This window comes from Rhinoderma darwinii, chromosome 1 (genome assembly GCF_050947455.1).
Source record: "Rhinoderma darwinii isolate aRhiDar2 chromosome 1, aRhiDar2.hap1, whole genome shotgun sequence".
Taxonomy (NCBI): Eukaryota; Metazoa; Chordata; class Amphibia; order Anura; family Rhinodermatidae; genus Rhinoderma; species Rhinoderma darwinii.
This window is the reverse complement of record NC_134687.1, coordinates 322,336,581-322,359,242: the sequence shown is the minus strand read 5'-3', so window position 1 is coordinate 322,359,242 and position 22,662 is coordinate 322,336,581. Positions and strand designations below refer to the sequence as shown.

At 43.6% G+C, this 22,662-nt stretch overlaps 2 protein-coding genes across 13 annotated transcripts in view; one reads left to right on the top strand and one right to left on the bottom strand.

Moving 5' to 3' along the window:
* Nucleotides 1–5,360, top strand: part of GNG10 (G protein subunit gamma 10) — a 38,894-nt gene extending 33,534 nt beyond the window's left edge. Inside the window, exon 3 of the mRNA XM_075825613.1 lies at nucleotides 2,563–5,360. The gene's annotated coding sequence lies outside the window, so the exon portion shown is untranslated. The remainder of the gene's footprint in view (nucleotides 1–2,562) is intronic.
* Nucleotides 5,361–9,580: 4,220 nt separating this feature from the next.
* Nucleotides 9,581–22,662, bottom strand: part of SHOC1 (shortage in chiasmata 1) — a 307,702-nt gene continuing 294,620 nt past the window's right edge. For all 12 annotated transcript variants that reach the window (XM_075825602.1, XM_075825611.1, XM_075825607.1 and 9 more), the window contains 2 exons: nucleotides 13,859–14,690; nucleotides 9,581–9,744 (listed from right to left, as the gene is read on the bottom strand). In XM_075825602.1, the coding sequence (XP_075681717.1) occupies nucleotides 9,644–9,744; nucleotides 13,859–14,690 (933 nt within the window). In that variant the 3' untranslated portion in view covers nucleotides 9,581–9,643. The remainder of the gene's footprint in view (nucleotides 9,745–13,858; nucleotides 14,691–22,662) is intronic.

Below are 22,662 nucleotides of genomic sequence, written 5' to 3'. Positions count from 1 at the left end.
TCCAAGTGGGCGTGTATTATGTGCGTACATCGGGGCGTTTTTGCTACTTTTACTAGCTGGGCGTCCTGACGAGAAGTATCATCCACTTCTCTTCAGAACGCTCAGCTTCTGGCAGTGCAGACACAGCCGTGTTCTCGAGAGATCACGCTGTGTCGTCACTCACAGGTCCTGCATCGTGTCGGCCACATCGGCACCAGAGGCTACAGTTGATTCTGCAGCAGCATCAGCGTTTGAAGGTAAGTAGCTACATCGACTTATCTGCAAACGCCGATGCTGCTGCAGAATCAACTGTAGCCTCTGGTGCCGATGTGTCCTCGCTCGTCCGACACGATGCAGGACCTGTCAGTGACGACACAGCGTGATCTCTCGAGAACACGCTGTGTCTGCACTGCCAGAAGCTGGGCGTTCTGAAGAGAAGTGGATGATACTTCTCGTCAGAACGCCCAGCTAGTAAAAGTAGTAATAACGCCCCGATGTACGCACATAATACACGCCCACTTGGACTTTTACTTTAAACACGCCCACTTGGACTTTTGCAAGCCTCATTTGCATAAATACAAAAATGGTCATAACTTGGCCAAAAATGCTCGTTTTTTAAAAATAAAAACGTTACTGTAATCTACATTGCAGCGCCTATCTGCTGCAATAGCAGATAGGGGTTGCAAAATCTGGTGACAGAGCCTCTTTAAGCTGGATTGTTGAAATAAGCACATGGAGAAATCTCGCAAATTTCCGTTAAGTTTAAACCTAGCAGTATTATTATAGTAATGTAGTATTTTTAAAGTAATGTAATTTAGTATTATTATAGTAATATAGTATTATAGTACTGTAGTATTTTTATAGTACTGTAGTATTGTTATAGTAATGTAGTATTATTATTGTAGTTCAAATAACTAATTGATTAGGTATTTGTATCAAATTTGAAAGTAATGCAGCCTTGTAACTTCACATATTTTCTATATGTGGCCGAGTTTGAGACCTCCGCTGTAGACCGTGCCATAATACCCCACCTCCTTCTTGTAGACAGTGCCATACAGCCACTCACCTACCCCTTGTAGACAGTGCCCCCAAACAAAAAAAAATTTACTCACCTAGGACACGAACTGAGATGCTCCACGTAAGTCGCCGTGATCCTGTAGCCTAGTACAGTTTCCCAACCTTTTCGGACTCGAGGCACCACTGGAAAAAACTAAATTTCCTCTGGGCAGCGCTAAAAAAAATTGTTTCGAGAAAGACAGAAAACGGCTAAAAATAGTGTTTTTTGTAAGGCAGCGTTGACAGCGTTATTTGACTAAAATGACCATCAGCCCCCCATTCACAATAAAATGACCATTAGCCCCCCCACTCACAGTAAAACGACCATCAGCCCCCCCACTCACAGTAAAACGACCATCAGCCCCCCCACTCACAGTAAAACGACCATCAGCCCCCCCACTCAGTAAAATGGTCATTTTATGTGAGTGGGGGGCTGATGATCATTTTATGTGAGTGGGGGGCTGATGGTCATCAGCCCACCACTCACAGGTGCCCCCTGTAGGTAGCGCCACACAGACCCCTTGTAGATAGCACACCCCCCCTCTTGTAGATAGCGCCATTGTAGCTCCATGAAGGAGCGAAATCCCCCCGTGGCTGGGGATTCCGCTCCTGGACGGAGCGCTTTATGTTTCCGTCCCTATATGGACAGTGACATCAGGTGCAACTCCTGAAGGTCGGGGATTCCACTCCAGGAGTGGAATCCCCAGTCACAGCGTTTGGATATATATGGACAGAGACATCAAGCGCTCCGTCCAGGAGCGGAATCCCCGGCCACATGGGGATTCCGCTCCTTCAGTCAATTACAGTGGCGTAAGTAGATAGCAGAGCAGCGAGATACTTCCCTGCTCTGCTATAGTGTTCAATGGGACGCAGATACTATTGAATGTGGCGTCGCTACCGCTGTAGCCGGTATCGCCGCTAGCAGCCGCTGTGGCTGCTATAGCGGTAGCGATGCCACTGAGAAGAAGAAGCGCCCGGGCGGAAAGGCCGCTGCAGTTTTGCTGGGCCCGGGCGCTTCTGAAACACAAGCAGGGGATGGAAGCCAGCCCAGCACCCCCTACCACCTGCTGGAGTGATGCACCCTGCTGCAATGGCACAGGTTGCACACCCCCTAAGGCCGGCCCTGAATGACCGCAAGCAGAGATCTTGAAAACGGAAGAATTGATACAGAAAGTATATTAGTAATTTTTATAACTTTTTATTATACAAAGAACAACATTTATTTGTTAGTCTCTTAGAGCTTATTTTTTTAACTGTGGATATATCCTCATCTTAGATCTACACTGATCCTACAAATCCTATCCATATGGATGAGCATACTTTATATTAATTATACATATCTAGTATATATATGCGCATTATCTCCACCCCTCCCCCCACAGTGGTTTGAATTTTGACATACAATATAACGATTTAGTATAAGACCATATGACAGTGACAATAGAAGGGAACATCTGTGTGGAGGACTGTGTGTGTGTGTGTGTGTTTATCTCTGTCTAATATTTTTCCACTGTTTTATATTTGTAGGTATATATCGCTTGAAGATCTAGAATATATACATCCTGCTTTTCCGGTGCCATTCCAAATGCGGCCAAAACCTTCACCGTTCAAATATTTATTATTCCTTTTCCAACCTTACAGTTTCTGTGGCGGCTTCTTCTTTTTTTTTTTTGTATAGTTTTCCTTTCTAAACCACAACAAAAAAAGTTGCCATGTAGTGCTTTATCAATGTCACAGAATCTTCAGATGTGTTATTTACACCTCTACCCATTTCATCTGAAAGTTTACTTATTGGGATTTAAGGTTAAAAGAAATCTAGTTAACATTTTCTATTTAAAGTGAAGAAGTATTTTTCTGGACAGGTATAATTGTTTTATGAAATAATATACATTACTGATCCACGAAACCTATATAATCTGTCCTCTGAAATATAACATTTTTATAACTTCAAAATAAATATTGCAATTTTATTGCAAAAAACTAATTTGATGTAAATTGCACAGATTGTACATTGCAAATATTTCCCTAAATTATTATTTTAAAAGGTCTGCATGTGAAATTATTTGATATGTGAAAAATACATTTGGGAATACATACTAAATTAGTTCTGCCACTTTGCTGGGATAACTCCATTCGAAAATATCATTGTTTTTTTTCCAAGTGCCTTATTTCTGAAATGCCACTGCCGTTTTTACTTACACGAACAACAAATTTGTAATTTTTGTCAGTAAAAGAGGTTTCCTAACACTATTCTAAATAGCCTATCCTATTTGGTATAATCTACTAAAGTTGGCCATACATGTTGGATAAAAGTAATCGGATCCTGCCTCTAGAACAACAAACACTGATCGTGTTGGCTCTTAACTTGCTCCATCTTTTATTACCCTTGAGTAAAGTGGCACCGGAGGTGTCTGGTAGCCGCGTATCCTGAGGCAATAAGCCTGCATGCTTGACCCATCCGTCTGACAGTAATCTTAAGAGTATGGCCAAGAATAAATGTATTTTTGCAATCCGAGGGGATGTGAACTGGATTGTTTATGTTCAGTACTCATTGTACATGCTCACAGATAGTCTTGTGCAGTCTGAATTTTGAAGGGAGCAGCACCTAATCTTTCTGATGGGGACTGATGTTTGCATAAGGCTAAAGCTTCATGGTGATATGAAGCGATTCGTTGTAAAATAGCAGTTGCATGTGACTCAAATTGTTGCCCACAAGGAAGGAAAATAACACAACCAACCGTGTGACTATTGCAAAAAATGTTAGAATAATCGCAGTCGCTTGCAACTTTTCTCCTCATAGGAAACCAGTGAAGATGCGTTGCGCTCTTACAGCAATTTGCGTGCAGCTTCCAGTCATCATTTAGCCTCACCGTGCAGAACTGTTACCCGCTGTTAAGGTTGTTGACCAGCCAGAAAACCTGTGCGGTCCTGACCTTGGATTAACAATCTGAAAACCACATATATTACAACAGCACAAAACAAACGATAAATGCATTATTCTTCCTTTTTAGGCTGGGTTCACACTGAGTTTTTTTGCAGGCGGAAAATCTGCCTCAAAATTCAGTTTGGAATTTTGAGGCAGATTTCGCTCTGCCTGCACGCTGATTTTTGCGGCGTTTTTCGTGGTGTTTTTCGCTCGCGGCCATTGAGCCAAATACGCTTTCTCTGCCTCCCATTGATGTCAGAGGCGTAAATGCCAAAAGATGGGGCATGTCCCTTCTTTTTCCCACGAGACGGTTTTTCCGCTCGCGGGAAAAAAACGCCTCTGCCTCCCGTTGAAATCAATGGGAGGCATTTTTGACCGTTTTTTTGGCGCGTTTTCCGACTTAAAAAAACTCTGTGTGAACTCCCCCTTATTCCTAAACCAAAAGTCATCCTTACGAATTTTACAAATTTTCCAGTGAGGTGCCCCCTAGTTGTTGGTAGGGCGCAGCAGGGGGCACTTTTGACAGAAGTGGTCATAAGGTGCACAAGCCTTTTTCTGCAACAATATTTGGTTTTTAATGTTTTACAGGGTTCAGGAGACAAATAAAAAGTAAATGAAGCAATCATTTTGGCATGTAGTTTGAATATGGGAGGTGAGGCCAGGCAATGTTCCAGGTGGTGAAACCCCAGTAGAAAAAGTTTGAGAAGCCTTGAAATAGAAGACTACTCAAGTTGCTCCCCACTGCCCTCTCACCATGCCTCTATCTTCCCTATGCTTGATCACCCACCACCTTACTCCCCCATTTATTCTTATTGGTTGTAATATTTTTGTTGAATAACACCAATAAAATGTATTTGTTCAAAAAAAAACGTGAAAATATTGAAAGCTCCCCATCATTCTCTGAAGCACTATTCACGCTTTAAAATACAATTGCCTTTATTCTCCTCAGACGCTGAAGGTAAATCAGGGAAAAATACGTATCATAGAGGCAGACGATGTGGCTACCATAGGGCCCATGGGGAGAGTGAGAGCGCATAGCCCTGGTTTGGTTTGCAAGAACCTATACAGGACTCCCCTCTCCAAAGGAATTGCTTGTTAACCAGGGGTGAGGAATTTAACTGAGGGTCATGGAAAGGATGGGGAGGGGGAAACAAATGCCAGGACCTTCTGTCATCAAAGTTACAGACTACCCTTCGCTCTGATTTCAATGCTTATGTCCCCCAGAAGTGACTGGGGTCAACTATTTGTTATTTTTAGCACACCTTTGCCAAGTGCCTGATGTCTTCATTGTTACTTGGGTACCATAAAAAAACAATTTGTCAGCTCCTATCGGGCAGCGAATGATTTGTGTGTGGACACTGTTACTGACTACATAGCATACACCGTTCAGCCATAACATTAAAACCACCTGTCTATTATTGTGTAGGTCCCCCTCATGCCACCAAAACAGCTCTGACCCGTGGAGGAATGGACTCCATAAGACCTCTGAAGGTATCCTGTGGAATATGGCACCAAGACACTACCATCAGATACTATCAGTTCTGTAAATTGTGAGGTAGGGCCTTCATGGATTGGACTTGTTTTTCCTGCACATCCCACAGATGCTCGATTTGGATTGAGAATTTGGAAGCCAAGTCAACACTTGGAATTATTTTGTTTTGTTCCTCAAACCAATCCAGAATTTTTTTGCAGTGTGGCAGGGTGCATTATCCTGCTGAAGAAAGCCACTGACACCAGAGAATACTGTTGCCATAAAGGGGTGAACTCGATCTGTAACAACGCTTAAGTAGGTGGTATGTGTTAAAGTAACATCCACATGAATGCCAGGACCCAAGGTTTGCCAGCAGAACTTTGCCCAGAGTATCGCACTGCTTCCACCGCCTTGCCTTCTTCCCATAGTACATCCTGGTCCCATCTCTTCCCAAAGAGATGCACACGCACCCAGCCCGTCCAGTCTGTAGCTACGCAAATGTTGCAAGCTATATATTCTAACATCTTTCTATCATAACCAGCATTAACTTTTTCAGCAATTTCTGCTACAGTACCTCTTCTGTAGTAGCAGACCTCCTGCATGCCACTGCTTATATTTAAGGTTTCAATACAGTGCAATACTGAACTATAGTGTGCACCATATTGCAGGCAAAACTGTTCCGTATTGGGTGCTGTAGCTCAGGCTATATTTACCACTAAAAGAATTGAAAACGATGCTTCTATGAGAGAATCCAGTCCAAGAGATTCCTTTTATGTAGACTCGTATAAAAACACAGCTGTACGGATGCTACAATTAAAATAAATGCACCCATAACAACATGCCTGCCGCAGATGTCCCTCATAATAGCATATCAACAACAGATGCTCCCACATAACAAGGTCTCATAACAGGGCAGAACGGTGGCTCAGTGGTTAGCACTGTTGCTTTTAGCACTGGGGCAGATGTCCGACCAAGGACAACATCTGCATGGAGTTTGTATGTTTGTGTCTTTATTCTGGGTATTCCGATTTCCTCACACACTCTAAAAATATAGAAAACGGCATACTAGAAACCAGAGCTAGGACCCGCATCTATCAGACATTTATTGTGTATTCTGTGGATATGCCATAAATGTCTCTCATAACCCAGCCCCTTTAAATTTGCCATGTAGTTGATAAGCAGAGTCCTCCTCCTTTCTGAGTTCCAGCAGTACAGACACTACTACACACTCCTGTTACTGACTGTAAGGGTATGTTCACACGGCTTATTTACGGACGTAATTCGGGCGTTTTCCGCTTCGATTTACGTCCGAAAATGCGGCTCGATAGCGTCAGCAAACATCTGCCCATTCATTTGAATGGGTCTTACGATGTTCTGTTCCGACGGTCATTTTTTTTACGCCCTGCTGTCAAAAGGGGGCGTAAATAGACGCCCGCGTCAAAGAAGTGCCTGTCACTTCTTCAGACGTAAATGGAGCCGTTTTCAATTGACTCCATGGAAAACCAGCTCCATTTACGTCCGTAATTGACGCAGCGAAAAAGCGCCTCAACATGCCATTACGACTGAAATTACGGAGGGGTTTTCTCCTGAAAACAGCCCCGTAATTTCAGCCGTAACGGACGCCGCTGTGTGAACATACCCTTAGGCTGGGTTCACACGACCTATTTTCAGACGTAAACGAGGCGCATTATGCCTCGTTTTACGTCTGAAAATACGGCTCCAATACGTCGGTAAACATCTGCCCATTCATTTGAATGGGTTTGCATATGTACTGTGCAGACGACCTGTCATTTACGCTTCGTCTGACAGCTGTCAAACGATGACGGGTAAAATGACTGCCTCGTCAAAGAAGTGCAGGACACTTCTTTGAAACTTAATTTGAGCCGTTCGTCATTGAATTCAATGAAGAACAGCTCAAATGATCGGCCGTCAAAGACGCCTCGCATAATGCGAGGAGGAGCTTTTGCGTCTGAAACTACGCAGCTGTTTTCTCCTGAAAACAGTCTGTAATTTCAGACGTAAAAGCCAGTTCTCGTCTGCACATACCCTCAACCTCCTGCAGCAGACAGTCCTGTGCTCTGTCTCCTACGCATCCGTATCCAGTAGAAAGTCCCTGCTGAAAAGCTCCTATTCATTACAATAGAAGCAGCACAGTGAGGCTTCTTGCCTAGGAGGTATGCATTAAATTCCGTTAATAGCACTTTCAAAGTAATTTGCAGTGTTTCTAGCATGAAAAAACCTTTTTTTTCCCCTCTTGCATTCCCTTTGGTGCTGCTGCTAATCTCTGCTGTTGGGGGAGGGACTCTCAGCAGAATCAGTCTTCTTTCCCCTTTTGCAGCTGACTATCTAGTCCCCTCCTACCTTCCCCGCATAAGGAGCCTCCTAAACTATACTGCCATGTTACTGCAGTTTCTCCTACACTGAAGAGCAGGGATGAACACTATTTATATTGGCTATGCTGCAGTGAACAAAGGATTACAATACAGAGACCTGGTTGTGAGGAGAATGAGCATGCGTGCCCACCAGCACTCAGCTTTTTAGGTAGACCTGCACATTGCTACACATTTTGACACCAGGTGGTGCCAAATTATGTAAATGTCATAACTCTTTACTAAATCATTTTTTCAACAGCATTTAATTGGAAATGTTAATTTTTATGGTCTATACAATAAAGATTATTGTATAGGGGGTAACTAAATGTTCAACAAACTTCTGATGTGTCATAGTGACACGTCAGAAGTTTTGATTGGTGGGGGTCCGAGCACTGAGAAAGTGCTCGTGTGAGCGCTCAGCCGCTTAGTTTCTGTTCTGCTTTTTCCGGAAAGCCGATGAAGCGGTGTACGGGCTCATAGACTTTCTTTTGAGCTACATTGATTTCTGGAAAAAGCCAAACAAAAACTATGGCTGAATGCTCACACGAGCAATTCTACCGCTTCATTTTAGCGATTGGTGGGGGTTTCCTTGCTCGGTATGTCAGAAGTTTGTGGAACGTTTAGTTATCCTTTAGGGTATGTTAACACGCAGTGTTTTCAGCTGTTCTTCGGGGAGTAATCGCCTCGAAAAACGGCAAAAAAACCGGAAGCTGAACGCCTCCAAACATCTGCCCATTGAGTTCAATGGGAAAAACAGCGTTTCGTTCAGACGGGGCATTTAAAAAAAAAAAGACGGGTAAAAAAACGCCCCGTAAAAAGTGCATGTCACTTCTTGAGCCGTTTTTCATTGTGTCAATAGGAAAACCGCTCAAAAAACGGCCCCAAAAAACGTAGCAGAAAATGTTTGTTGCTTTAAAAACGGCTGAAAATCAGAGCCTGTTTTCCCTTGAAAACAGCTCCATATTTTACAGGTGTTTTTACTTTAGTGTGAACATAGCCTTAAGCGTATATTCAACTGTTCCCATTAATTTATATGCTGCAGAAACAACCCCATTCAGTTGAATGGAATTGATTTTTCAGTCGAAGACATTTATGCAACAAATCTGCCACCTAACTATTCCCAGAAGCAAATATAATGTGGGGACAGAGCCTTTTTAATAACACTATAAGTGCCCTATCTCCTATATAAGGAGATGGGTGCTATAATGTAGGTGACAGCAGTGTTTTTTATTTCTAAAAACGATCTTTTTTTACCACGAGATTACGTTTGCCTTGTTGTTGTAAATCTCGCAGAAAAGATTGACTTGTCAGGATTCTGAATACACATCACGTCCTGCCTGGAGGTAATGTATATTCATTATCAGGACACTACAGTAATGTTAGTGTGTGTATGTAGCTGCACATAACGATATAACTATATCACTAGTGCAGTGTAAATGAATGAAGAGAAGTGCATGACGCTGATTGGTCACTGATTGGTCAGCGTCATACACTCCTCTGTACAACGCCCACTTGGTCTAACGTAAAAACACGCCCACTTGGGCATTAAGAAACGAATTAACATAAAGCTAAAATTCGCTCATAAAGTGGTAAAAAAAAGCTAGTTTAAAAAAAAAAAAAAAGCACTGCTGTCAACTACATTACAGCACCGATCTCCTTATATAGGAGATAGGGCACTTATAATGTGGTGACAGAGCCTCTTTAAAGAAGATTTCCACTCAAAACCCAAAGTTTGACCATATATTAGTAACTCAGAAGTAATGGGTATAGCCAACATTTGGTAAGTATTTTATTTTTTTACTTACAGAGCTATTGGCAATTGCAGTAATAAAATATTGATTAAAAAAACTTGAGACGAGTTTGACCATCACATCTTCCTGGCACTCTCTCATAAGTCAACTTTCTCCTTTTCAGTTGGGGCAGCTGTGTAATATTGTTTTCTGTATTCAAAGAAAAAAAAAATATATAGAATCCATTTAGTACAATTATGAACTTGTGCTTAGTGGGTAAAACATGCTTTTTAGATCTAAATTCTCTTTAAATAAGCAAGCAGAGAAAAAAACATGGTTAAAAGTATAGTACCAGGATGGCCACAGTGTGACTTGAGGGCCACATATGACTTGTGGCCCCGTTTTGTGCGGCTCCTGGCTTTCAACCTTGTGACAAACAAGTGTCCAAAATTCCTGGCGCCACCCTAGAGCTCTACACATTTAGATCCTGTTTACCTGACAAATATCTCCGGTACTGATCTCTGACTGTCTAGAGATTAGCACAGGAATAGATAGGTGCATGTGGCTGGCTGCTGAGTAGAGTGTGTTGAATACCAAGAGACAGCAAGCCAACTAGCCCTGGTATATTTGTTAGCTTCCCATCCTAGTATGTTGTATAACATGTTGATCAGCTCCTTGTCACAAAAATTGCTAAACACAGAACTCCGAATGAGTGTAAAATAAATAAATGAAAAAAGTAGTAAAATAAATTAAATATAAAAAATGGTTAAAGAAACTATAAAAAATAAGAAATGAAACCCCTCGCTCTATATTGGTAGCAAATTAAAGTCCCATCTCTCCTGCAAAAAAACCCAAATGTGTTAAAACGAATAAAAAAAAAAAATAACATTCGGAATGTGTCACTGTCACTTTTTTTTCTGGACATTTAGGCATTAATGATCTTGGTGCTTTTAAGGACTATGTACACCTTTGAAATTATTATTTTTATTGTTTACTTGTTTTCTAAATGCAAAATTAAGCAAGTTTCTAAATAGTCTTCATTGAAAATTTACTACCATGTGGCTGCAGTAGAGTCTGTGTAAGGCTCTGTTCACATCTGCGTTGGGGTGCAGTTCTGACGCTCCGTCTGAGGATTGCTTCAGAACGGGACCCTGAACAGACACAAACTGACACAGACGGAAACCAGAGGTTTCCATTTCCATCACCATTGATTTCAACGGTGACGGATCCAGTGCCCATGGTTTCAGTTTGTCTCTGTTGTGCACCGGACCCGTAGTCGTAGACTTCTGGCAAAACAACAGAGACAAACGGAAACCATGGGCACCGGATACGTCACCATTGAAATCAATGGTGATGGAAACGGAAACCTCTGGTTTCCCTTCGTGTCTGTTCAGGGTCCCGTTCTGACGGAAAGCTCAGACGGAACATCAGAACGGGACCTCAACGCAGATGTGAACAAAGCCTAACTCCTGTAGACAGCAGGTCTGCAAATTCTAACTCAAATCCATAAGTCCACTGCTCCTGACGACTGACTCAACTGCTCTCCCCCTTTCTCTCAGTGTTAGGGTATGTTCACACGGCTTAGCAAAATACGTCTGAAAATATGGAGCTGTTTTCAAGCGAAAACAGCTCCTGATTTTCAGACGTTTTTGTAACTACTGGTATTTTATGGACGTAATTGGAGCTGTTTTTCAATGGAGTCGGTGAGAAACGGCTCCAAAAACGTCCCAAGAAGTGACATGCACTTCTTTTTCGCGGGCATCTTTTTACGCGCCGTATTTTGACAGCGACGCGTAAAATAACACCTCGTGGGAACAGAACACCGTAAAACCCATTGAAAGCAATGGGCAGATGTTTGTAGGCGTAATGGAGCCGTTTTTTCAGACTCAATTCGAGGTGTAAAACGCCAGAATTACGTCTGAAAACAGTGTGTGTGAACATACCGTTAGAGATAGCAGAACACAGCAGGTAAGTGTATAGAGAAAGCATCTTGATAGCCTTTCTGATTTCCTCCCTACTTACACTACGATACTAACGGGTTAAAGAGACTCTGTCACCAGTTTATAAGTGCCCTATCTCCTACATAATCTGATCAGCGCTGTAATGTAGATAACAGCAGTGGTTTTTATTTTGAAAAACTGTCATTTTTGAGCAAGTTATGAGCAATTTTAGATTTATGATAATTTGTTTCTTAATAGACAACTGGGCGTGTTTTTACTTTTTACCAAGTGGGCGTTGTACAGAGGAGTGTATGACGCTGACCAATCAGTGACCAATCAGCGTCATACACTTCTCATTGTTCTAGCCCGGCTTCTTTCACTGCACAATCACACTGTAACAATGGGCTGGAACAATGAGAAGTGTATGGCGCTGATTGGTCACTGATTGGTCAGCCTTATAAACACTCCTCTGTACAACGCCCACTTGGTCAAAAGTAAAAACACGCCCAGTTGTCTATTAAGAAAAACTAATTAGCATAAATCTAAAATTGTTCATAACTATTATAGTTATTCAAAATAAAAACCACTGCGGTTATCTACATTACAGCGCCGATCAGATTATGTAGGAGACGGCATTTATAATCTGGTGACCGAGCCTCTTTAAGTGATCTTCCCTGTCCACACATTGATCTGCTTTATGTAACCTCCTCCCCATCCCTGCTGTTATCTCTAAGGCCCCATGCACACGACAGTATTTTCATCTATCTAGAAATACTGTCCGTAAATACGGTCCGTATTCCATCCGTATATACGGATCCTTACAAAAAGAGGGAGGTTGCAAATGATGTAATCAACATGTTGCCTAGCAATGCTTCTGTAAATACGGACAGTATACGGATACACATCAGTAGCCGTCCGTATTGATGGAAGCTCCCATAGACTTCTAAGGGATAGTCCTTGCCGTAATTACTGGCAAGAATAGGACAGGTTCTATAATTTTTTCAGCACAGACATCCATCAGTAAAAATACAGAAAGGTGTCTGTGGCCAATAGAAAATGAATGGGTCCGTAATTACTGTCGGTAATTACTGATGAAAAATACTTTCGTGTGCATGGGGCCTTAGGCAGGATTCACACGAGTCCGTGATATACGGACTGTATGTCGGCAGTATTTCCCGGACCGAACACACATCGGGGGGCCGGGCTCCTAGCATCATAGTTATCTATGATGTTAGGAGTCCCTGCCTCGCCGCGGGAAAACTGTCCCGTACTGAAAACATAATTACAGTACGGGACAGTTTTCCTGCAGCGAGGCAGCGACTTCTAGCGTCATAGATAATTATGATGCTAGGAGCCCGGTTCCCTGAAGTTTGTTCGGTCCGGGAAATACTGCCGACATACAGTCCGTATATCACGGACCGAACACACTCGTGTGAATCCGGGCTAACACTGAAAGAACGGAGGAGGGGCAGCGAGCAGTTGAGTTAGGCTGGATTCACACGACCATGTTACGTCCGTAATGGATGGAACGTATTTCGGCCGGAAGTCCCTGACCGAACACACTGCAGGGAGCCGGGCTCCTAGCATCATAGTTATCTATGATGCTAGGAGTCCCTGCCTCGCTGCCAGACAACTGTCCCGTACTGTAATCATATTTTCAGTATGGGACAGTAGTTCCACGGAGAGGCAGGGACTCCTAGCGTCGTAGATAACTATGATGCTAGGAGCCCGGCTCCCTGCAGTGTGTTCGGTCCGGGACTTGCAGCCGAAATATGTTCCGTCCATTACGGACGTAACATGGTTGTGTGAATCCAGCCTTAGAATTGAACCACTTTGTGTTAGAATTTGCAAGAGACCAGCTATCTAAAGGAGTTACACAGACTACAGCAGCCAAATGGGAGGACATTTTTAAATGAAGACTATTTAGGAAAAAACAAATAAACAATAATAATAATAAAAAAATAAATAATCAGATCAGAGATATACATAGATTTTAAGGGCTTCAACATCTAATATAAAAACCATGGAGCTCCTTTAACAGACTCCACACTTCAGGAAGGCTTTCTACATTTTGGAACAGCAGAAATGTGTCATCTCTGACCGTCTAATTTTCTATGATCTCCCTAGGGCTTTGAGGCCTTTGTCATTTCCCCCTCCGATGTCTCCATGACCAAATGCAATAAACAGAATATACGTGTTTAATTTTCTGTAATATGTACTAAATAGACAGTGTTGAAGCTTACACTTAGAATAAGAGGCACAAAAGCAATGCTGACTGAACATCATCTCAATATAAGAATGTGTATGAATTATTCTTCTAAGCTCATACTTGTAGAATACCTTTTCTAGTTTTCGGAAATGACTGTTTGAGAAACACACTTTACCTGCTGACATTCCGTCTTTTGTCATGACACTATTTACTGTTAATCTCCTTTTTCCAACAATTCCTTTTTGGGAGTAATAAGAATCGTCTGTCTCTTCATTGCTGTTAGCTGTTAAAAGATTATTGTGAAAGTTCCCCTGTGTTTGCTTCAATGGGGCCCTTTGTATTTGTGAAGGTAGTGGCTGGCTAATGCAGACCGCATCCATTAATTCATTTGTACAATATGATGGGGTTGTTGAATTTTGTTCACTTAATAAATCTGCATAGAAGCTTTCATGGTTAATGGAAAAGCTTGGTTCTTGTTCGTTGCTTTTGTAAACAGGGTTCAGGTGATAGGAAGCCCTCTGCAATAAACCGTGTTGTCCAGAGAAGAATGTTTTATCAACAGTATTGTCTTGTAGACATGCAGACTGGTGTAAGTGTTGATCCAATCCATTTTCGGACCATGTCCACTTTTTTAGAGGCTTAGAAAATGTTCCAAAATCTCTATTTGTGCAGCAACTGTGGCCGGACTGTGGCTCAGAGATAGTGGATATCTTATAACGCTCTGATGTGTGACAGGCTGAAGGCAGAAGTGGTTGCGAAATCTTATCTATTCTTTGACTTTTTTGAAATAGGAAAGATAAAGATTTGTCATTACATTTATTACTTTTTGCTTTACTCAGTAAAACATCTGACTGAGGCAGAATTTCATTGCTGACACATGGACTGGGAATGTTAGAAGTAGGTCCTTGGACGGCAGCAGTGTATTCCATACCGGTTGGTGTTTGAGAAGGTTTTGATGGGGAGGCAGATAAACTCAGCTGATGGAGGGCAGTGATGTCACTGAAATGCTGAAAAAGGAAACTAATTTTAATAAGAATGAGGATCCAAAGCATGTGCATAGATTCTTGAGATATTTAACATTCACTTTGCAAACAATTTTAGTAAGAACTAAGGCCAGGACTGGATTAAGGTTGGTGGAGGCCCATAAGCTGAAAATTTGGTGGTGCCACATCCCACTTCTGGGACCCAGGCAATACCTGACTCCTGTCTCTTTGGTATTATGGATACAACCGAGCCAGAGACCCACTTAGACTTCAATAGAGAAAGCCAGACACATGCATAGCCACCTTTCCAAATCTTCAAGTAGAGGTAACCCGTTTGCGCAAATGGGCGAACCATTAAGTTTTAATTGTGGTCTATTGAGCTAAAGGACGGAATGGTACGCCCAGTGGATGGCACGGGCAAAGAAGTTGAGCCCATGACATCCGCAGCAGGTACCAACTGTAATATACAGCTGACATCCCGCTGCAATGGCCAGGATCGAAGTTCCCTCTGATCTTGGCAGTTTAACCCCTTAGATGCCACGGTAATTGGTGAATGCGGCATCTAAGTGGCTGCAGAGGGAGGGGGCTCCCTCTGTCACCCCATCGGTGCCCCGCAACACAATTTCGGGGCACTTATGGGTTGCCATGGAACCTGGGGTCCTAACAAAGGCTCCCACGCTCACCATGGCTTAACCGACAATAATGTTTTGGTATATTTAGTATACCAAATCATTATATAAGCGATCAGAAGTCCCCTACTAGAACTAAAAAAAAATTGTTAATCACAGTTTAATAAAGCTTATTAGGAAAAAAAAAACTTTCACAGTAATAAAAAAAAAATAAACCATTTATTGGTTTTATAGTTTTATTCAGCAAAAGTATTTAAAAAAAAATCACACATGTATGGCATTATCGCGATTTTAACGACCCTTGTAATAAAGTTTACACATTATTTAAACCACACGATGAACGTAAAGAAATTAAAAAAAAAAAACAATGGCAGAATTGCTTTAAAAACATTAAGAAAACTATACGTACCCCAAAATGGTTCTATCAAAAAATAAGACTCATCCAGCAAAAAAAAAAAGCCAACATAAAGCTACATCGACAGAAAAATAAAAAACATTTTTTATGGCTCTTGGAATGTGAAGACATAAAAAGCGATTTTATTTCCATGAAACCTACTATTATTGTGCAAGAGTAGTAAAACATAAAATATATATATATACATATTCCGTATTGCCATACTCGGACAAACCTATTGAATAAATGTAATTTTATTATTGCCGCATGGTGAACGGCATAAATTTAAAACGCACAAATCTATGTTTAACCCTTTCAGGACCAAGGGTCATCGATGCCTGAATGACCAGGCCTAAATGTAAAGTTTTGGCATACATTCTTTTACACAGTTATAACTTTGGAACTATGTTGGATAACTTAACCATTTTTTAGAGTTCTTCAGCTTACTAAGGCTCTGTTCACATCTGCGTCAGAGGCTCCGTTTAGGGCCTCAGTCGCAGATCCGGCAGGGTTTACCCTAGAAAATAGCGCAGCATGCTGCACTATTGTGTCCGGTAGAATCACGGACACCACGACGGAAAGCCAACGGAACCTAGTAAAGTCAATGGGTTCCATCGGCAACCGCCGATGTCCGTTGGTTCCATTATTCCCTTGTTCTGCTCCTCTGACGGAGCCAAACAACGGAATGACACAACGCAGGTGTAAACATAGCCTTAGCTACTATGCCTGCCTGCCTATTCTAAGGCTGAGTTCACACGTCGCGGATTTGCCGCAGATTTTCAGCGCAGATTTTACACTTTGCAATGCAAAAGGGTGAGATCTGCTTCAAAACCGCAACAAAATCTGCGACAAATCCGCAACATGTGAACTCTAAAAGGCAGGGATTACAAAGTATATACTTTCTATATACTTTGTAAATGGGGCATATGCGGCTAGGACGTGAATCTACAGATTGGTGGCGTGAAGGGGTTAAGTTGCTGGTTTTTTCCCCCCCTCTCATGAAAAGTTAATAAAAGTTATTCAATAATTTACATATACCTAAAAATTGTGCTATTGAAAAACACAACTTGTCCTTCAAAAAAGAAAGCCCTTATACAGTTCCATTAACGGTAAAAAAAAAAAAAGTTACGGCTCTCAAAAAATGGCAACACAAACTATATATATTTGGTATAGCTGTAATCGTAATAACCCTCAGCATAAAGTGAACATGTCATTTTTACTGCACGAGAAGTGGCGTAAAAAGGAAACCCAAATAACAATGGTGGTATTGATGTTTTCTCCCACGCCCCCACCCCCCCCCCCAAAATGGTAATAAAAGTTTTTTAATACATTATATGTACAGTACTGTGCAAAAGTTTTAGGCAGTTGTGGAAAAATGCTGCAAAGTAAGAATGTTTTAAAAAATAGAAGTGTTATAGATTATAGTTATAGTGTTATAGTTTTTTTTTATCAATTAACAAAATGCAAAGTTAAAGGGGTTTTCCCATGAGGGACATTTATGACATATCCACAGGGTATCCTCAGAAAAAGCATGGTTGAACAGCAGCACATTTCTCCCAAATTTCAATCAATATGTTCTTTTATTGGTCAAACATCCAGTAAAAAAGGCAACGTTTCGAACCGTGACAAGTGGAGGGTCTTTCTCAAGCCTATATCGCTCCTGAGATCGGGATTTGTGCTGCTTCAAACACTTTATTTTTTGAATTATATCCACAGGCTATGTCATAAATGTCAGATAGATGTGGGTCCCACCTCCGCACCCATCTCTAGAATGGGGTTCCCTTAACCCCGTTCTAGCTTTTTGTGCCCATGCTGACTCCCGGCCACTTCCTGACTACATAGTCAGGAGTTACGGAAACAGAGAAATCAAATCAATATTTGGTGTGAACACCCTTTGACTTAAAAACAGCATAATTTCTTCTAGGTACACTTGCACAAAGTCATGGATTTTGTAGGATTATAGTCAGGTGTATGATTAAAAAATTATACCAAACAGGTGATATACCAAAGAAACGGGCAACGTTGAGGATCGTAGAATCATTGGTTGGCAAAGGAAACTTAGTGCAGCAGATCAAAGACACATCATGTTTACTACCCTTCAAAATCGTAAGTTGTTCAGCAGTGCCATCAGCTCAGAACTGGCAGAAACCAGTGGGACCCAGGTACACCCATCTACTGCCAGAGAACTCTGGCCAGAAGTGGTCTTCATGGAAGAATTGCAGCCAAAAAGCCATACCTTCGATGTGGAAACAGGGCCAAGCGACTCAACAATGCACTAAAACATAGGAACTGGGGTACAGTAAAATGGCAGCAGGTGCTCTGGACTGGCGAGTCAACATTTGAAATATTTGGCAGTAACAGAAGGTCAGTTTGTTTGCCAAAGGGCTGGAGAGCGGTGGAATAATGAGTGTCTGCAGGAAACAGTGAAGCACGGTGGAGGTTCCTTGCAAGTTTGGGCTGCATTTCTGCAAATGGAGTTTGGGGATCTGGTCAGGATTAATGGTGTCCTCAATGCTGAGAAATACAGGCAGATACTTATTCATCATGCAATACCATCAGGGAGGCGTCTGATTGTCTCCAAATGTATTCTGCAGCAGGACAATGATCCGAAACATACAGCCAATGTCATTAAGAACTATCTTCAGTGTAAAGAGGAAAAAGGAGCCCTGGAAGTGATGATATGAACCCCACATCTCAACATCGTTGAGTCTGACTGGGATTACATGAAGAGACAGAAGGATTTGCGGAAGCCTACATACACAGAAGATCTGTGGTTAGTTTTCCAAGATGTTTGGTACAACCTCCCTGCTGAGTTCCTTCAAGTGTGCAAGTTTACCTAGAAGAATTGATGCTGTTTTGAAGGCAAAGGGTGGTCACTCCAAATGTTGATTTGATATTGATTGCTCTTCCGTTCATTGACTTTAAAAAAAAAAAAAAAAAAAAAAACTATTAACACTTCTATTTTTGAAGGCATTCTTAGGTCATGTTCACATGCTTACTAAGAAACGTCTGAAAATACGGAGCTGTTTTCAGCCGTTATTTTAGCAGCTCGCGTTAAAAAAAAATAAAACAAATTGCTGCATCAAAGGCTCAAAATAGCTGCATGAAGGGGTTAAGAATTAGTTGAAGCATTCACCAGAATATAAAAGTTTTAGTTTAGTTTTAGTCTTAGCTTTAATAGAGTACAATAATAGATAGATACAAACAGGGAAATAATGCACAAAGCTAAATAAGTAAATGACTGACTATATAAACTGTCTAGGAAGATCTCATGTTTAACCCCTTCCCGACATCCGCCGTATATATACGGCGCACGCCGGGTGGGGGAATATGGAGCGGGCTCACGGGTTACTTCCGCGTAACGAGCGGGATCACGTTCAAGCGCGATCCCGCTTGTTTAACCCATTAAATGCCACGTTCAATTGCGATCGCGACTGTCACGAAGGGTCTGTGGACCCACTGAGCCGTACCGCCTTGGCGGTAGGGCAGCTGGCCAACAGGGTGCAGGACAATGTCTATAGTTCGTATAGAGGGTACCTGTGGCAGCACGGACATTAGCTTGGCAGAAACTAGGCAGCAGGTGACGACAGGCGTGGGTAGGCAGTCAAGCATGGTATCCAGAGCGGCATGGCAATGGCAAGCACGGCACAACACGGCAATGGCAAGCACGGCACAGCACGGCAATGGCAAGCACGGGATATAGGAACAGGAGCAGGAACGGGAAACACTGGGATCAGGAAACACTAAGGGACCAATTTGCATAGACAGACTAGGAATACACAACAACGCTCAGGCATCGAACTAGGGGGCTGGACCCCTCTTATAGCCCAGGGTACTCACGGGTCAAAGGTCGTTCATGAGGTCCGGTGCGCGCGCTGCCCCTTTAAGAGCGGGGACGAGCCTGCGCGCGCACCCTGCGGGCTCCAGCGGAGGTGAGTGGATGCAAGCGCTGGCGTCTCCTGAGGAGGAGGCTGGGGCCAGCGCTTGCCGACTCGTGGCTGCGGCTGTCAGCGGGAGGCTGGAGCTGACAGCCCGCAGCCACGGACATTACAGTATCCCCCCTCTTACGCCCCCTCTTCTTGGGACCGGAGCGAGAGAGAAACTTCTTTAGAAGAGTAGGGGCATTGAGGTTCTCCTCTGGCTCCCAGGACCTCTCTTCGGGACCAAACCCCTCCAATCCACCAAATAAAAGGTCTTTCCTCTCACTCTCTTGGTGTCCAAGATCTCCTTGACCTCAAAGATGTCCGCGGAGCCGCTTGGAGCAACCGCAGGGCTGGGAGTCTTGGAATAGCGGTTTAGGATCACAGGCTTCAGGAGGGAGACGTGGAAGGATTTGGGAATCCTGAGGTTAGGAGGCAGCCGAAGCTTGTAGGCGACAGGGTTGATCTGCTGCAGGACCTCGAATGGTCTGAGGAACCTGGGGGCAAATTTACATGATAGCACCCTCAGTCGGATATTCCTGGACAACAGGCAGACCTTAGTGCCAGGACGTAACCGAGGGGGCTCTCTTCTCTTTGTGTCAGCCCTCCGTTTCATGCGGTCCACTGCCACTATGATGCAGGATCGAGTCTGCTGCCAGATCTGCAAAAAGTCTCTAAACGTGGAGTCAGCTGCGGGTACCTCAGAAGCATCAGGCATCGTAAGAGGAACTCTTGGATGCTGGCCATAGACAATGCGGAACGGAGTACTCCTAGTAGACTCACTGGTGTGATTGTTATAGGAGAACTCCGCCCATGGGAGCAGCTGCACCCAGTCATCATGCTGCTTGGAGATGAAGTGGCGTAGGTAGTTCTCCAAAATCTGGTTGATCCTCCCGACCTGACCATTAGACTGAGGATGGTAGGCAGAAGAAAAGTCCAACTTTACGCCAAGAAGTCCGCAGAGGGATCTCCAGAACCTTGAGGTAAACTGAACCCCCCGATCGGACACAATATGCTGTGGCAAGCCGTGCAAGCGGAAGATGTGTTGAATAAATAACTTTGTCAACTGAGGAGCGGAAGGAAGGCCGGTCAGAGGAACGAAGTGGGCCATCTTCGAAAATCGGTCCACCACTACCCAGACAGTACTGCATCCAGCAGAGAGAGGCAGGTCCGTGATAAAGTCCATCGCTATATGCTGCCAGGGAGCATTGGGCACAGGCAATGGCTGGAGCAGGCCAGCAGGCCTGGAGTGGGTGGCCTTGTTGGCTGCACATACAGCACAGGAAGAAACGAAGTCCATAATATCCTTGGGCAGCGTGGGCCACCAGAAATGACGATCAATTAAATCCCGGGTCTTACGTAACCCCGCGTGACCTGCCAGTCTAGAGGAGGATTCTTCCACGATCAGCCAGGTGCACAAAAGTCCTCCCAGGGGGAATGTCCCCAATCTGCAGGGGATTGACCGAGACAATACAGGATGGGTCGATAATATTCTGTGGATTCTCAATCGTGTCTTCTGTCTCGAAAGACCTGAACAAGGCATCGGCCCTCACATTCTTGTCGGCCGGGCGATAATGAAGTTCAAACAGAAACCTAGCAAAGAACAGTGACCACCTGGCCTGACGAGGGTTCAGCCGTTGGGCCGTCTGGAGGTAGGTCAGATTCTTGTGGTCCGTAAAAATCAAGATCGGGTGAGCTGCGCCCTCTAGTAGATGTCTCCACTCCTCCAGAGCCAATTTGATGGCCAGTAGCTCCCGATCCCCAATCGAGTAGTTACGTTCTGCAGAAGAGAAGAGCTTAGACAAGTATCCATATACCCTTGACTTGCCCTTGGGACCTCTCTGGAACAGGAGTGCACCAGCACTGACAGAGGATGCGTCCACCTCCAACGAGAACTGTAGAGAGATATCCGGAGGATAGAAGCTGACGTGAAAGCACTCTTCAGGCTATTGAATGCAGACTCTGCCTTGGGAGTCCACACCTTGGCGTTCATACCCTTCTTAGTAAGTTTAGAGATGGGAGAAGTCAGTGAAGAGAAGTTCGGAATAAACTGCCTGTAAAAGTTACCAAATCCCAAAAAGCGCTGTATGGCCCTCAAGCCTTGGGGGCGTGGCCACTCCAGGACAGACTTCACCTTCTCAGGATCCATCTTGAGGCCTCGATTCGAGACTATGTAGCCCAGGAAGGGTAGAGCATCCTTGTCAAATACGCACTTCTCCAACTTGGCGTACAGATGATTCTCCCTTAACCGTAGCAGAACTTGACGGACATGTCTCTGGTGTGTCACCGGATCTGGGGAGAAAATCAAGATGTCATCAAGGTAGACTACAACACAAACGTATAGGAGGTCACGGAAAATGTCATTCACAAACTCCTGGAAGACCGCGAAAGCATTACACAGGCCGAAGGGCATTACTAGATACTCATAGTGTCCATCACGGGTGTTAAATGCCGTCTTCCATTCATCGCCCTGGCGAATCCGGATTAGGTTGTAAGCCCCACGCAGATCTAGTTTGGAAAAAATGTTTGCACCACGTATTCGATCAAATAGTTCGGAGATCAGTGGCAATGGATATTTATTTTTCACCGTGATCTGGTTAAGCCCACGGTAGTCGATGCAAGGGCGAAGAGAGCCATCTTTCTTCTTGACGAAGAAGAACCCGGCTCCTGCCGGGGAGGAAGACTTTCGTATGAAGCCCCTCTCTAGGTTCTCCTTCACATAGGCGGACATGGACAGAGTCTCTGGCAAGGAGAGAGGATATACCCTACCACGGGGAAGAGATGCACCATGTAGCAGTTCAATAGGGCAGTCATACGCCCGATGTGGAGGCAAAGTCTCCGCCTCCTTCTTGCTGAATACGTCCGAAAAAGCGGCAAAATGACCCGGCAATCCTGCCAGTGACCAAGGCAGCGAAGGCTGAGCCGAACGGATCCTCACCAGGCAACGACCCTGACACTCCGGGCCCCACTGAAGAACTTCTCCAGAATTCCAGACCAGAACTGGGGCATGCAGTTGTAGCCAACGCAGACCCAGCAACACAGGGTTAACCGCT